The following is an 18,334-nucleotide window of genomic DNA, read 5'->3' on the forward strand; positions in this document are numbered from 1 at the left end:
TTTTTTTTCTAGAATTCCTTTTCAAGCTTTCTGAGGTTTTACGTGGATATAGTTGACCACGTTGGAGTGTTGATTGTCACCTGCAAATAACGATGCTTTGACTTCTTCATTTCCAATTTCTGTCTCATTGATCTCCTTCAGTTGTTAATTGCACTATCTAAAACTTGAAGTACCATATTTTGTAGAGAGTGGACAACCCTTTCTTTTGCCTGGTGTTGGTGGAATTGATTTGAGTTTCTCTATATTGAATGTGATATTGGCGATAAGATTGCTATAAGTTATTTTTAATATATACAAGTATCTCTCCTGTACCCTTAATCTATCCAGGACATTTATCATGAAGGGATATCAGTTTTACCAAAGGTATTCTTTGTATCTAGTGCAATGATTATATATGTTTTTGTTATTTTAGTTTGTTTATATAGTGGGTTATATTTAATGATTCTCATATATTGATCCATCCCTGTATCTATGAAATGAATCCTACTTGAACTTGGTGGGTGATCTTTTTGATATTTTCTTGGATTTTGTAAGCAAGTATTTTATTGAGAAGTTTTACATCTATGTTCATTAAGGAAACTAGTCTGTAATTTTATTTCTTTGTTGAGTCATTTTGTGGTTTGCCTATTAGGCACTATGGCCTCATAAAACAAATTGGGCAACAGTCCTTCCATTTCTATTTTGTGGAATCATTTGAGGAATATTGGTATAAACTTTTCTTTGAAAATTTGTAGAATTCTGTACTAAAACTTTATGGCCTTGCATTTATTGGTTGGGGAATTTTAATGAAGGCTTCTATTTTCACAATTGATTGTAGGTCAATTTAAGTTGTTTATCTAATTTTGATTCAACTTTGATTAGGTGGTACCTATTGAGAAAATTATCCAATTTTGTGGTGTACAGGTCTTTAAAGGATATTCTTTTGATTCTCTGAATTTCCTCAGTGTTGTTTGTTATGTCTCCCCCTTTCATTTCTAATTTTGTTAATTTGTATAGTCTCTCTCTCTCTGCCTATTAATGAGTTTGGCTAAGGGTTTATCTATCTTGTTGATTTTATCAAAGAAATGACTTTGCGTCATTGTTTCATTGTATTCTTCTCTTTCTATTGTACTGATTTCAGACTTCAATTTCATTATTTCTTGTTATCTACTCTTCTTACGAGTGATTACTTCTTTTGTTATAAACTTTTTAGGTGTGCTGTTAAGTTGCTAGTTTAATATCACTCCATTTTGTTGTTGTTGTTGTTTTTTGTTGGTATTTAGTACTTTGAACTTTCCTATTAGTACTGTTTCCATTGTGTCTCATGAGTTTAGGTATGCCGTGTATTTATTTTCCTTGAAATTTAGGAAGTCTTTAATTTCTTTAAGTCTTGACCCATTTTTCATTTAGGAGAGAGTTGTTCAGTTTTCATGAGTTTGTATGTGTTTTGTTATTTCTGTTGTTTATCAGCTTTTATCCATGGAGGTCTGCTAAGATGTAGCGGGTTATTTCAGTGTTCTTGTATGATGTTTTCTTAATAATCCCTTTTACAGAGTTCTAGGTTTAGTTTGATGGTGACTTCTTTGTTGTGGTTAAAGGACAATGCTTTTTGTTCAATGTGAAATGTCATTAACATAGACAAGGCTATATCGATTTCTGACTCAGTCATTTTCCAGATACTTTAAAGTTTGCATTTTAAATTTTGGTTTATATTGTTTTAGATTAATTTTGTGATAATTTCAATTTTATGAAGGAATAAATACATTTTACCATCTGCTGAAAAGATAGAATGATCTTCTTTTACTTTTACTTTTGTCAGAGACATTTTGAACAAGTATATGGAAGTCAATTCTGAAATTATTCCTTTTCCATTGTTCTACTTTGTTCTCTGCCTCTTCTTTTTTCTTTCTTTCTTTATTATTTTTTAAATTTTGTTTTACATTTCAATCACAGTTCTCCTTCCCATCCCTACCGCTAGACCAACTACCATCCACTCATCCCAATATCAATGGCTGTGATGGGAGTCAACCAAGTCTGGCACATTAAGCTGTGGAAGAACTAAGCTTCTCCCTCCTGAATTAAGGCTAAACATTGCTTCCCACCATAGGGAATGGACTGCAACAAACTAACTCATACACCAGGGAAAGATTCTGTTCCTACTGCCAAGGAACCCACAGATAGTATAGCCTTCACCATTCTCTCCCACATAAGGAGGGCCTAATTTGGTCTCTTTCCTACAATCAGGAAGCCCACAGATAGTTATAGACTTCAACACTCTTTCCCACATAAAGAGGGCCTTGTTTGGTTTCATAGGAGGTTCGACATCAGTCAGTCTAAAGTTGATGAGTTTCCACAAGCTTGGTTCAACTGTCTGTGTAAATTTCTTCATCATGTTCTTCACCTCCACTGCTTATATATTCTTTCCTCCCTCTCTTCCACTGGATTTCCAGCCACTATGCCCATGCTTAACTCTTCTGTCAGGGAATTTCAGAATTCCTATTTATCCTGACTATTCAGTATTCTATTTATTACTCATTTGTTTATTTTTACTTTGTTTCATTTCTGAATAAATTTGAGATCAGTATAACTATACCCAAAAATAGGATGTCTTGGTTTTATTTGATAGTTTTAAATCTCCGGCTCATCTCGGAAAAACTCACATGTAAAAAAATACTAAGCTTTATGTCAGCGTAAAATTGTTCTCCATTTAATTGAAGTTCCTCTAATAATTTTTATGAAATATATTTATAATAAGCAGAAAACTACTTTCACACATGCATGATTAAACCTAAGCATTTCAGAATTTGTCATATTATATAATAATAATTTGTTTGAATTTTAATATTCATTGTTAATTTAAAGAATGAAATACTCTTGCATTGTATAGATTTCTGAAATTCATTTTTAATTCTAGAATCTTTTTAAATTTTGTAATTTTTGATTTCATAATGCATAACCAATAATAGATTCATTTCTTCCATAAAACCTTTGTAAAATCCTATGTATATGTGGAGATATATTTTATTAATTTTATATTATAGTCTTACATAAGCTAGGCTGTTCACTACAATGTTGACTGTAAGTTATGGCTTGAAATATACTTGCTTTTAATTATGAATGTGGAAACAAGAGACTCTCACAATAATAGTAGATTATTTTTTACTATGGATTGAGTGGTGAATTTTTTCCACATGCTTTTGTGTGAGTGTCACATGACATTATCATATGACACATCTTCTACTGGATAACAAATTCCAGATTTTCACATATTCCATCGGGAAAACATCTCACTCAGTTTTCTTCAATAGAGTATTTCTGTGTATATCAACTACATGCCAGATGAGACCCGATGTCCCAGTGTAGTTGCTCAACACTAAATGAACTCCATGTTACTTCATTGGCTTTTTGTATCTTACTTTTTTGTTTGGGTACTTTTTTTCCTTTGCTGGTTCATTATTTGTTTTTATTTTTAGTTTCATGCTTTGATTTGTTTTCCAGAGAAATATGATGTTGTGGGATAGAGAGTCAGGGAAGATTGAAACTAAAATAAAATATCAAAATATATTACATGAGAATACATTAAATAAAAATGTTTTGTTAATATTTGTCTCACAGTATGCATTTTCATAACTTTGTTTCTATTTTAACGTATATGTGGGGAAATTGTGATTATTTCTTTCTGCTGTACATAGTAATTCCACCAGTGATTCTGTCTGGGTCTGGTAAAGCTTATCATTACAATTTGTTTTCTGCAGATTAGACTGTGATAGTGATGGTTATTTTCCTTCCTTTCTTTCTTTTTTCCTTTCTTTGTTCCTTCCTTCTTTTCATCCATCCTTCCTCCTTTTCTTCTTTCTTCTTTGAGACAATGACCTCACCATGTACGAGATACCAGTGTGGAACTTGCTATTTATCACTATCCTCTGCTTTTCACTCTTTTTCTTAGCCTCCTGAGAGCTGTGTTTATATACATGCTCCTTTACACTCAGTGTCTTTAATCTTAATGGGACACTCTGTAAGGGCAGTTTGATGGATGATTAGATCATAACATTTCTGATCTAGTACATTGCTTTCTACTGATTGCTTTCTACTGATGGCTTCCGAATGGACATAGATTTTTGGGGAGTAATGAACCTGTAAATGGAGGGCCCTGGTTTTAGAAAGAAAGCCCCTGAAGGTGTATCTTTGAAGGGCATATCTTAGCACTGGACCCATTGTCTTCCTTCCTTTCTTTGGGTCAGCTATGATGTGAAGAACCTATGCCTCATACCCTTATTGCTCTGAAGTTAAGAGCAGTAGATACTGTCAGTTAAAATACACAAAACCCAGAAAAAAATATTTTCAGTTGTAAACTGATTCTTGCATATATTTATCATGGCAGCAAATAACCGGCCAATGTGAAGTGTAAGTACAGCCCTGTATAAAATGTGTGACAATTGTTCAATAAAAACAAGAGGAAAAAGGTTGAACCACAGAGTAGACTAATGCCTCAAATCAGGAATTTTGAGAATAGTCATTCTAGTTTCCTGTCTATAACATTAACTAACAAGGAAAGAATTCCCATAATGTGTTATAATGTAATCAGTTGTTATGGAGTTTTTGATCTTTAAAATGAGACCTCTCAATATAGACAGCCTCAAGAAAAGAAAGAGAAGTTTGGCTAGCTTTTATTTAAAACAAAATAAAATACCTAGTAAGATTTATTTTTTTTTTGTTGTTATTGCAAAACACTAGATTATTCATTTGAGATGGTGGGGTGCTCCTGTAGTGCTCTTCAGCCACTCTCAAGCTCGAGAATATTTCATTTTCTATTGCGTTGTTTCCATTTTTACTTTTGTGGACAATCATATGCCAAATTTTCCTGTGGCTGCATTTTGATCACATACATATTAACATCTTCTATTTTTAGATTCGAGTTGCTGATAAAAAAACATAAAGTGGTACATTTCCTGAAATATCTTGTCAAACACTTCTCAAGAATAATTGTAGAGAAGCCATTCAAAGTCCACAAGCCTATTCTATGAAGAACCTCTTTTCATTTTAAAGACAAGTTCTCAATCTATCTTCAAATATGCATTTCTTATTTCAAAAAACATAAATTGGATTTTTACAGTACTATTTTAAAAAATTAAATTAACTTAACATCTATAGAATTCATCCAAGAAGAATATATGTATTTCTGGAAGTGAATCCCCATCTTTTTCCTTGCTGGGTTATAGCTGCCACTCTCAAGAGGCCCGTTGTTCTTCTGCTGAAGTAATTGGCAGTTTTGAAAGATAAAAATTCCATGTCTATTTTGGAATTATCTGAAATAAAAGAACGAGTTACTTTATTTCCTTCTTTTAAGGTATTCTTAAAACCCACCACTAAGCTTTACTTATACATAAAATTAATATGCCAAATGCTAAACACACATTTGTCTTCTGGTTCTTGTACAAATAGGATTCTTTCTACTGACTATGAAACAAATTGAGTCAAGAACATACTACTAATAATGTATTGTTCTCCTTAACATAGTTTGAATTCATTTTGTTGCTGCATAGATTTTGAACTCAATGACTTTGGAATCATAGTGTAACTTTGTTTTTTAATATACTGTATTATTTGAGTACATGTAAACACATTATTCTTCATCTATTTGTTCTCAGATGTTGACATTAGTAGTTATGTGTTATAAATCATTTGTAGAGCACTGAGATTGCTAATATATAACATATAATATGTATTAAATAAATGTTAGTTATAATGATAGGATAATTAAATAATAGTATATCATTTTATTGTCTATAGGAAAGTTCATAATTAATTAATTGAGATAAGTTAGGGAAAAATAGAGGGAAATATAGAGGGTTTCCTATAAATGATGACACTATTTCATTATTTCTAAGAGTGGAAGCAGTGTTAATCTAGAACTATTTTTTCTTTTTTCTTTCTTTTTTACCTAGATTTTTAAAAACACAATCTTTTCTCATTTTACATATCTATCCCCATTCTCACTCCTTCCCTTCCTTCCACCCTACCCTTCTCCCTACCCCACTGCCCATCCACTCCTCAGAGAGGGTATCGCTTCCCATTGGGAGTCAACAAAGTCTGACACTTCACATTGAGGCAGGACCAAGGCCCTCCTCCTTATATCTAGACTGAGAAAGGTATCCCTCTGAAGAGAATGTGGTCCTAGACACCAGTTCAACCATTAGGGATAAATGCTGGTCTCACTGCCACTGGACCCACAGACTACCCAAGTCTCACAACTTTCCCGCAGATGCATTGGCCTAGTTTGGTCCTGTGCAGGTTCCCCTGCTCTGAGTCCAGATTCAGTGAGCTCTCACTAGTTGAGTCAACTAATTCTGTAGATATCACCATCATGGTCTTGACCCTTTTGTTCATACTATGGCTACTCACTCTCTTGTACTGGTCTTTGGTAGCTCGGCCCATTGCTTTCCTGTAGATTTCTGTAACTGCTTTTATGAGTTGCTGTTTGAAGGTTCTATGACAACATTTAAGATAGTCATCAATCTGATTATAGGAGAAGGCCAGTTTAGGCATCCTCTCCATTGTTGCTTGAAGTTTTAGCTGGGATCATCCTTGTGGATTTCTGGGAATTCCACTCATGCCATGTTTCTCACTAGCCCTTTAAAGGTTCCCTTAATCAAGATATCTCTTTCCTTTCTCTCCCTCACTGTCCTTTCCCCTTCTTGGGCATCTCATTTCCTCACGTTCTTCTCCTTCCTCCCCATCTCCCTTCCCCTTCTGCCATCTTTCTCCCCATCAAAATTTTCTCAGGAAGAGTTGTCTGTTTCCCCTTCCCAGGCAGATCCATGTATGTCTCTCCTAAGGTTCTCCTTGTTACTTAGTTTCTCTGGGATTGTGGACTATAGGCTGGCTATTCTTTTCTTTATGTCTAATATCCACTTTTGAGTGAGAACATATCATGTTAGAGCTATTGCTAACCATTGACAAAACTTTTAGCAAATCATCTTTTGTGCTAAATATGGGTTCATTTTTAGTTTTACTCATAGGTAAATTTGTGTTTACTTTGCCTAAATCTAAATCAGTAGGGGCCAGTTGTTACGGTTTTATGCTTAATAACACTGCCCGCTCTTGCAGAGGACTTGCCTCAAGTTCCCATCAACCATATCCACTGCTTTACAATTCTGTATTTCATTTTCCTAAAGATTTGACATTGTCTTCTGAATTTCTAGTTACCTTGCATGCTTGCACATGGTATATATAAATAAACTCAGGCACAGAAACACACAAATCTTTTTAAAAGATCAGTGATAAAATTTTGGCTGTAGACAATAGCCCCATTGATCCTTGTCAGTAATGGTAATCTTGGTAGTTAGTTTATCTTAGCTTTATTTTGTTTCAAAATTTTAATTCATAATGTTCTATTACTGATTATTTCTATTATTTTAGACAATTGTTAAATATTCTTATTTGCCAGTTAGTATGTGAACTGAATGTGTGTGCAAGGGAACACGATATACCTCTAGAGAAGAAGTGTAACTCATAGTGTCATATAGATTTCATATGTGCTATTTTATTGCATGGGAAGGTTTCATTGACTGTCCATGGTTACTACTAATAAACTAATTGTAAATTTTGAAATTCAGCATTTGTGGGTTAGTTATGCATCCGTAACATCTCCTTCCTAAGGGAAACCTAGTGTTAATCCCTTCAGAATACCAAAACAAATACCACTCTAGGTGGGTCATAAACTCTAGAAATGTATTTCTCCAATTTCTAAGAGATGGTATACCCAATATCAATACAGATGGATGATTCTATGTCCAGTGAAGACCTATTCATTGTTTCTTAGATGGTCATTCAAACTGCTGTCTTGCACAGTGCAAGACCATTAATCGCATTACTGAGGGCTCAATCCTCATGGTTAAATCAGCTCTCAAATTCTTCACTCCCTCAACCATGATCTAAGGTAATGGAAAATTAATATATATATATAGTAATTTTATATAGTAATATATAGTAATGTATATATATACACACACACATATATATGTACACACACACACACACACACTTTCCCAAAGCAAACCCTGAAGAATAAATAGAATCATGACAATATTTAAACCACTCAGCAAACCCTTATCCCTTTTTTAAAAAGTGAGTGACATTGCTCTCTATGAAATCAGAAAATTATCTATATTATGTCTCCAAAGGACAGTCTTACATTCCAATCTCTTTGTATGAATATTTCAAGTTGGGAAAATGGAAGCAGCTAGCTGAATAACTTTAAAATTTAACAAAGGCCTTCTTCAGTGATTTTGCCATACTGCTTCACTATCTGAAAATGGTCACTGACAGGATTTTCTAAAATTACTTTTAAGTTAAGAATAATCCCAAACACAAGCATCTTAGGAAACTGGTTGTCTGTACCAGTCTCTAGTTGAAGTATTGGGATAGCATGGATTTAAGTTGTGGATAATTAAGTTTAAGAAAACCTTGAGAAATATAAGCTTTTTCAAATGGCTCTAGTAATGAAAATTCTATTTATGGGCTAAAAGTATTGAATGAAAGCATAGTTCTTACTAGCATGTGGAAAGCTTTAATTTAACTTGCAATTCAGGTTAAAGTAGGCCAGATGGTTAACAAATGCATTCTCTATCTTTGGATAAAATTAATAGGATGCTTTCTCTGGAAAAAAGTATAACTATGTGAGAGAATGGAATAGAAAGTCCTCATTTCTGGTACTGCTTATTTAAGAAGCACAAACAGAGAGTGAAGGAAAGGGAAGAAGAAAGGAAGGCTTTGCTTTTATATCTGTGGCATTTTAGAACTGCGAGAACTTACATTATAGGCAAATGGTTTATAAAATAGAAATGTAGAGAGAAAGGGCATTAACAATGCTCATTGTGAAACACAAGGTGGAAAAATCCCTCGTCTAGGATGCAGGGGAATATCAGAAGATAAAATAGCTTCTAGTTACTTTTCTTTATTATTAAGATTTTCATCATAGATTGAATTCTTTAAGAAAACATGTAAAGAAGTGGGGAGGGGTGCGGATAAATGGGGAATGTTTTCATAAATTACAATTCATGTAGATAGAGTGGTAAGTAGCAACATGAATAGCTTGACTCCTTATAATTCCAGTCTAATATTAATCTCCATTATGAGGACCATTTAAAGTTTCCTGTAGCTCCAAGGTATTTTCAGAAAGATTAAATGTTAAGTTTTACATTTTTATCGGTAGTGAAATGTTTCTGCACATAAAGGCACCTGCTGCCAAGCCTCATGACCTGAGTTCAATCCCCAGGATTCACACATGGTAAGAGATCGTACTCCTTCAATCTATATGGTCTTTCTTCCACACAATTGTGATGGCATACACCCCAACATATACCCTTTTACATAAAATAAAATGTAAAAATATAATAAAAAGTTTTCAAAACTCTACTTTGGTTAGAATAAGTGACCTGCAGTGCATATGGCAAGACTAGTGTCATCAACAGAATCAAACCAGGTAGAATCTAAAGGAATGACTGAACCTACAGAAGAACAGAAGAGTCAGCTGTGCTTGTAATTGAAAGGGTGGCAACTAAAAAGGATTAGAGGGTGGATCACAGTTAATTAGCCTCTCCTGGAACTTCAAGTCAAGGAAAATTGGCAGATAATAATTTAGTAGAAATTATCTGTCTAAACGTGAGTACCATTCTGAACAGGTAATTAGCATTGTTAGAAGCTTCCAGCTGAGAATTTAACTCACATGACATATGGAAGCCGCCTGTCACAGTTCCTGGTACATAGTAATTACTCAATTAATGATTATTATTAATCTTTACTTTTAATGCCCAGCTCTTAAACACAGTGTTTCTTTTCTATGATGAACACTATTGAATTTCTTTTCTACCTACAACAATGGACTCTTGATACTGAAACAAACTTTTAAAAAAAGTACCTTCAAATTAAAGTATGCTTTCACCTAAATCTCTGCACTTGCCAGCAAAGCATGAACATGACCAAGTAGGATCAGGGTTATTGTTTGTTCATTAAGTGGAGAAAGGCAGGAAATGTACTTTGAGGGATGTACATAGATGGCTGCAATGATTTCAATTATGGTGTGAAAGTCTGAAATCAGTTAATGGAGTATTTATAAATTATTGAGTTTCAAATGCCTCATCACATGGAGACTTAAACAAAGAGAAGAAGCACACACACACACACACACACACACACACACACACACCTACACACACATATGAGAGACAGAGATGCCTAATGGAAATTATTACTTTTGACACTGCAAAGCTAATATTCAGTTATTTAATTGGATATTGATACTCAAATATAAGGCTTAACATGTATTATAAGATGTATTTAAAACATATGACTTTTGTGATCTTCACAACAAGACTATATACTACATATAATTATTAATTGTCATTTTGTAAATAAATAAATAAATGATTCAGAAAAATCCAGTGCTTTTCAATATGCCATAAATATAGCTAAATGTAGAATTTACATTCCACTCACATCACATAAATAACAAACAACTGTATTACAATCACTATTATTTGAACAGGATGGTGTATTATAGAAAAAATAACTTACAATAAATTTTAAATATCACTATTTATGGTTCTGGTTTTGATGTTCACTATCTATTTTAAAAGCTATAAAACCCAAAATAGTTTATATAAGGTCATGAAACAATTGCAGGATAAAATGTAAACATCAGGAGAATATTTTTTCAATAATTAGCATTTTGTATTTGTTCTCTGATTCTATATCAAATAATATCAATGCTGTCCAGGAGGACCATAATATCTGAAAGAATCAAGACATTTATTTAGCAGCCAGAAAATATTCTTGCTACTTCTCCAACTAGTTTATTAAAATGAAAATTTGAAAAATAAAGTATTATTTTTGGTGGTTTTGTTGTCATGATGATTGTAAAATATTAGAATATAAAGTGTATACAAAGAATTTATAATATTGTATATTTCAAACATGCTGATAAAACTAACATATAGTTGGGTGATGGTGTCACTGCCTTTAACCCCAATTCTCAAGAGGCAGAGGAAAGTGGGTCTTTGGGAGTTCAAGGCCAGCCTAGTCAACAAAAGCTAGTCCCAGGAAAGCTAGGACTGTTACACAGAAAATTCTGCCTTAAAAAACAAGCTAACAAAGAATCAAACAAACAAAAGAACTAACCTACGTCTCATTTGAACTCAGGTTTTAGAGCCTATTTAATCTGGTGCTCTTTATTGGCAGTCATAAGAAAATGCCCCAAATGGGTCAAAGACAAGAGGAAGATGCAATAACAAAGTAAATTGATCAAAGAGAATATGGATTTTATGTTCTTTAGTGGAACTTGTGGATTTTTTTGTTTACTTGGATCATTTGTATGTTGTTCTAGAAATGTGTGAAGAATTTAGAAATTTTTCTTCTTGTTAGTTTTGATTTTCACAGATGATTTGTCCATTTGCTTGTGGATTGTTGACTAAAATCTTAAAATTTCATCTCCTTGGATTGAAACTTGGAGTTTAACACTTGTTGGAAGCAATGCCTCTCTTCTATAGTTCCCCCAAAATCAATGTTGGCATCAAGGGAGGTATCTTTTATTGTTTTGCCCTAGTTCTCACCAACCTATGATGGGGATATATAAACAGTATTCTCCATCCTAAATTTACACATTGAAATGCCAATTCAATTTAGATCAAATAAAGAAAGGAGTTTTTGTTTGTTTGTTTTTTAATTTAAGTTAGGAGACGTTGAAAGAGGGACCTCCTACTTGCTAGAAAAGTATGTAACTACTGAGTTTCATATATAGTCCTGTTTTTATTTTTCGTTTTTTTTTTTTAGACAAGGCCTAGTCAAAATTTTCAGACTGTCTTTCAATTCAAATTGTATCTCAAGTAGGCCTTAAACTCCTGGTCCACCTGCTGCAGCATCGTTAGCAGCACAGATAGTAGCCATGTGACATTATTAGGACCAAGTTTCTTAAAAAAAAATAAAACTGGTGACAAAAACCTAACATTCTCTGGAGATATAGAATCCATGACTCTGTTTGTTTTATCTTGAGAATTGAAAGTTTTAAAATCAGAATGTCATCTAATCCAGTGGTGGTAGCACATACCTGGGAAGCACAAGAAAGTAGATCTCTGGGTTCAAATAATAAGTTTCAGGGAAGCCAGAAAAAAACCCTAACCCAAAAACATGAAACAATACTAACAAAAAAACACAGACAAGACTATTAGGTCTTAAACCTTTTCTATTACTAAATGTCTGGAGAGATAGTTATTTTCCAAAATGCTCTTCAGACTTGAGTGGGAGGGGGAGAGGAGTGGGGGGAGGGCGGGAGGAATGGGATGCTGGGAGGAGGAGGAAATTTTTTTCTTCTCAATAAAAAAAAAAATAAAATAAAATAAAAGCTTTTGTTCTTTCCTTTTTAACCAGAAAATGATCCCATCTCTGTCCATACTCATTTTTTCCCTACATTTCTTGCTTTTGCCTCTTGGTTTGGTGTAATTTTGATCCTGTAGGACAGCAAGTTCTTAAAATACATTTCTCAATGCATGGCTTTGGACAAGGGTTCTACTGATTGCTTTTTACGTCACTGCTGTTTAATTTTACAGACTTCCATTTCTGTGCAAATGTAACGTCTATATTAGAACCACCATTCTGAGACACACATAAGGATTCCTTGCAGTTGGTGTTTCAACTGAAGCAGCACATGATTAGAATGTACAGAGATTCTAATCATCTGTTCTTCTAGGAGGTCTAGTTCGAAAGGATGGTTTTCTGAAAGGAACTGTAAGAAGACCTCTTAGGAAGTAGCTTTAAGAATAGGAGGAACTGAGGCAGAGAAAATCAAGGTAAAAGAGCAGATTCAATTCAGAAAGAAGCCAAGTTGCAAAATCTGCTTCATTTAAGGAAATGAGGTCTGGAGAGAATGGAATCACACCCAGTGTTGTCCTATAGCCAAAGACATGGCAGTATTGTATATTGAGATCTCTTCTTAGGGATATGGATGTTTCTACTTTCCTTCAGTTTGCTATGCACCTATAGTTTTCTAAAGCAGTTGGTGACAAGATACATGGGGGATCTGTGGGGCATGAGAACAGAAGGAGTAGTTGTGGAGAACTGACAGACACCTGATGCTTTCTTGCTACCCTTCACCTGATAGAAATCTGCATCTGTATAATTCCTTCTTTTCTACCATTAAAGAACACTTATTCAGTGAAAATCCAAGGTAGTCCCCGAGTTCTTTGTCCATAGGAAACTCAGTTAACATTAGTTCAGCTTGCTATGTTTGACACCACATAGTAGGAATACTGAAAATACAGATACACTTTTTGAAATCATAGATAATTAGGTTTCAATGTGTGGTTATCGCAATACAAGTGTTTCCTTGAAATTAGGAATAGAATCAGTAGCAGAGATAAATAAACCCCTACTTCTAACTGTTAGGTATAAAGGGTTGTCAATGAAATAATATATTTATATTGTAATTATATACAGTATCTAGCAAAGGCTTCATTTCTAGGAAAGTTTAGCCATTTGATATATTATAATGATTATGTTTTCTGTCATTTACCGTGTATTTAAACATTTAGTAATCTGAAAATTTGACGTATATCTTCATAACAAATGTGAAGCAAAAGATAAAACTATGAGAAAATGTTCAAAATTTGATCATTTCATCTGAATGTCTTAGGCTATAAACTTCTTTTGGATAGTTTTGTGAGTTTTTGTCATACACTTCAGATTTTGAATTCTGAACATATAATAAAGAACACTGAATACATACACATCTCAAATTCTCTATTGATAATTTGATAAACTAATTTTCAGAGAAAAATCATAACACAGAATAATCAGCATGGAAGAGTCATGGAATTATTAGTAGTATATTAGTATATTAATAGTGAGAAACATAAATGGCATTTGTTTCACAACCATCCAAAGACAACATTACTGTGCTTACACAGACAACGTTTGTATATTTGCAGACTGAAATGTTTCAGACATAGGGGCTATCTTTCCATCTAAATACATTTATTTCCTTACAGAACTTTATTTTCTTGTATTAGGACCTTGAGAAAATGAGTGATAAGAAAACCAGTAACCTAGGTTAATTGTTGTCTGGAATATGCCAATTTATTAAAATGTCAACCTAAAGTTGTGGCAAATGGCAGGCATTTCAAAACAAACCCTAAATATGGGATATTTTGTGCTGAATAAATTTAAATTATAACAGGAAACTATATATTACTTTTGAGAAAAAGCAATAACTCAAGCATTGATTTGTAACATGTTTTCTGATCATTGTGTGAAAACCCACAGGTTTAGTCTGTACTTGTCATTGACATATGAAGCAGGACAATCATGCTGTTCAGCCAGTAAGAATTCCTAAGGTTTCCCCAGGGTAGTGGCTGTCTTCAAAGCTTCTGTAAAGCTATCACTCATTTTCTCCACTTATTTGCTGCTCAGACTCTATAGATCTTTATCTGTCAGCCATGCTGCTCCTGATTGGATACCTCTCCAACATCACTCTTGGTGATTTAAAGAAACCTCACATCTTCCACGAGGCTGATAAATGGACTTTGCCAAAAGACTTACTAATATCATTGTCAGTATCAATTTGAAATACTAGAGTAGACATATCTAAGTCATCTGAAAAATCTGTGTGGGAATATACCACAGCTTAACGATAGTGAAGAGGAGAAGCTTATATAAATACCCTGGAGTTTCATTTCCCAAATGATGAGTGTTAGTAAACCTTTTCTTCATGTGATTTCTTATGCCTGTGTTGCCTCCTCTAACAGGGATTTAATCTCAACTGTTATTTGAAACAGTTTCATCTCATTTTTTTATTTTAAAAATAACCATAACAGACTATACTATTAAATTCCTATAGATAGAAATCTCTATTAATATTTTCTATTAAGACACAGAAAAAATGTAAATCCATTTTTATTTTATTGCTAATTAATAGTATACAAGTTACAAAAAAGAGGAAATGAAGATTGGGTTTCAAATTTCTACAGGCTTTTATTTATGTTACTTCATATCCTTGACAATCAAACTCACCTATCATGCATATTTTGTTTAAAAAAAACTATTAGCTATAGAAGGACCTATGATTTTTATATTATAATCTCTAAATATGTGTAGAATCTACTTTAGTCTTACTTGTTAAATTCTCAGATGACCAACACATTTCCATTGATCAAATTGTGTTACTATCTCTGCATCCTATTTCTTTTGTCTCAGTTATTACAATTTGCAAATGAATTTATTTTTACACTCTGATTATAATATGTTTCTCTATTAAACTAAAAATAATACAAGGACAGAAGGCATGTATATTCTAACAGTAATATGTTTCCCAAGGATAGCACAATGCCGTGTAAATGGCAGGTGATTAAGTAGATCTTAAATAGATGGCTGAAGGAATGAGTGGTGAATGACTGTGTGATCTGAAAAGTAATCACACTTTAATAGACTGAATTGCCTTACTTGAGAGTGATTTTCAAGGCTTCTCTTATTTTATCCTGCTGTCACATTGACAACCATTGTCTATTCTAATAAAGTGTAACTGTTTAGTCCAGTCCCTGACATTAGTTGGAGGAGGTTGGATGGAAGCCCGATGCCAGGGAAAGTCAAGTACAGCAAATCCCAAGCTATCCTTGAAATCCCCAAGTTTCAACAAGAGGATGAAGGCTTCTATGAATGCATCGCAGGTAACCTTCGAGGAAGAAACCTTGCGAAAGGTCAACTCATTTTTTACGGTGAGTAAATAGAATTGCAAAATGTGTGAATTTTTACTGTGCTTCAGAGCAAATAGGAGAAGATATTAATATATTGTGGACATATATCATGGGAAAAATTGGAAAGGCACATTTCCAGTTGAGTGATAAGTTCTGTGATTGACAGGTGAGGTAATTGTTTGTAAAAATTGGGATCTTATTGGAGAAAGTGCTTGTGGCACAAATATTAGGACCTGAATTCAACTCCGTCAACCACATAAAAAGATGTACATGGGATTACATGCATGCAACTCCCTGTGAGGGAAAACTAATCAATAGTCTCTCTAGGAGATTTTTCCTAGTTTAGCCAACCAATAAGCTCCAACTTCAGAGAAAATTACTGCATCAAAAATAAGGTTGATGATGATACCCACTCAACATCCATCTCTGCACTCCATATATGAATGTATGAACATGCACAAGCATAAACATATGCACATATGCATATATAACCCACACAGAGCCACACAATAACATAAATTTCAACACAGTCTATGCATAACATTGTTTATTAGAGTTGACTGAAGAATGTCAGCAATTTCATGTTAACGACTTTAAAGCATGTCACACAATGTTTTCATGACTAAAATATACTTCTCATAGAATATTCAGTAGTAGCCTATGGCAATCTTAATTAATATTTTCAATAGGATTTAGAAGCAAAGGAAAAAGTGAATAGGAAAATAGACTGAATGGCAGAATACATTTATACAACATTTTCAGTACTTGTCTGCCCATCTGAAGACAACAGAAAAATCAGTTCATTGCCTCAATGAAAATCAGCTTTGCCCTAGTTTCTAAAATATCATTTGAGCTAAAGATACTTTGTGATATAATAAATGCATATATTATCCAAATATTATCTTTTTATCTTGTTTCATACAGACAAAAATAAGAATGTCTTTGAATTTTTCTATTTTTGTTATTTTATATGGATTTTTTTTTCCGTGCACCACATTTATGCCTGTTGCCTAAGACACCAAAAGAAAGTGTTGAATTCCTCACTGTCAAATAGGTGGTGAGACTCAAACATGAGTTTTTCTGGAAGACTAGCCAGTACTTCTAATTGCTGAGTCATCTTCTCAGAGCCATTAAACCTATAAAATATATAAAAGAATTATCAAACTATTTATTGATTCTAAGATATAGAACTCTCAGAAACTGTATTGTTCAATGCCAAAATCAGACTATATTTTATATATATTTTATATAGTCTGATTTTATCATTGATAGTTATTGAAATAATATTTGAATAATCTGAAAAGTTTATTATAATTATACCATAGTTTTAATAACTGGATATACTGTGAGGAAAACATATGTGCCTTTGGAGTTATTGTTTTCCATTTCATTTAGGAGTTCCTATTTTAACCTGAACTGAAAGTTGTTTCTTATAAATAGAATAATTTTCCTTGTTATTATTGTTCTACAATTTTATTGATCCTTGCCAAGAAAATTAATTTGATTTTTCAGTAGGATTTGATTCTTAAGGACATTTTTGTCATGTGGTGTCTTTGGCACTATATTAGTAAAGAAACAACTGAGGGTTTTACCACACCAAAAAAAAAAAAAAAAAAAAAAAAAAACTAAAGGCTTCAGCTCAGTTTTGATAAAAATATTTCATATTGTTTATATAACAGAAAAGGCTACAACTAAGTGATGAATCAGAATAAAATTATCTGTAGACTAAATTAACAACAAACTATACTTTGTGTATGTATGATATTCAACTTCAAGGTCAAAGCCTTGAAGACTCATCTAAACCTGGACTCTTTTTACTTGACTATAGTTTTTAACATAATGATCCCAGCCCAGCTCACTAGTCAACTGTTCTATGATTACTACCATTCCTTTTGGAAGAAAAATAAACAACTGATGGGTTAAATAATCACTATGCATTAGAGCCACATATTAATTTATATGTCAAAATATGAAGATATGTCAACTCATTTTAGAACTGAATAATACTTGAAAATCAAGAAGGAATTTCTAGCTAGGCGATGGTGGTGTACACCTTTAATCCCAGCCCTTGGAAGGCAGAGACAGGTGGATCTCTGTGAGTTTGAGGGTAGCCTTATCTACAGAGCAAGTTCCAAGACAGGCTACAAAGCCAAACAAAGAAACCCTGTCTCAAAAAACAAAAATAAAAATAAAAAACAATAAAAAGAAAGAAAAGAAGGAAGAGGGAGGGAGGCAGGGAGGGAGGGAGGAAGGGAGAAGAAAGAAAAAAATTTCCATTTTATTATACTGATGACCTTAAGCTACAAATCGAAAGAGTGACATTGTATATCCTTCTGCATTCTGTATTTTAACCTCTGAAATTTGCCTTTAAGGTATTACTATAATTACAGTGATTATATATATATTTGTTTTGGGCATCATTTAATTCATTCAGGATTTTTCTAGACTTTTTTTTATTTTTTTTAATTGAGAAAAAGGGAAAAAAATGTTTCCCCCTCCTCCCAGCCTTCCATTTCCCTCCCCCTCCTCCCGCCCTTCTCCCCCTCCCCCCACTCCTCTCCCTCTCCCTCTCCAGTCCAAAGAGCAGTCAGGGTTCCCTGCCCTGTGGAAAGTCC

The 18,334-nt window shown here is 33.4% G+C and overlaps 1 protein-coding gene across 4 annotated transcripts in view; it reads left to right on the forward strand.

The window, feature by feature from the left end:
* Cntn6 (contactin 6) overlaps positions 1 to 18,334 on the forward strand; it is a 375,071-nt gene that overhangs the window by 257,996 nt on the left and 98,741 nt on the right. For all 4 annotated transcript variants that reach the window (XM_005364955.3, XM_013353087.2, XM_026788275.1 and 1 more), the window contains one exon: positions 15,556 to 15,740. In XM_005364955.3, coding sequence (XP_005365012.1) covers positions 15,556 to 15,740 — 185 coding nt within the window. The remainder of the gene's footprint in view (positions 1 to 15,555; positions 15,741 to 18,334) is intronic.

This window comes from Microtus ochrogaster, unplaced genomic scaffold (assembly GCF_000317375.1).
Source record: "Microtus ochrogaster isolate Prairie Vole_2 unplaced genomic scaffold, MicOch1.0 UNK1, whole genome shotgun sequence".
In the NCBI taxonomy this organism is placed as follows: Eukaryota; Metazoa; Chordata; class Mammalia; order Rodentia; family Cricetidae; genus Microtus; species Microtus ochrogaster.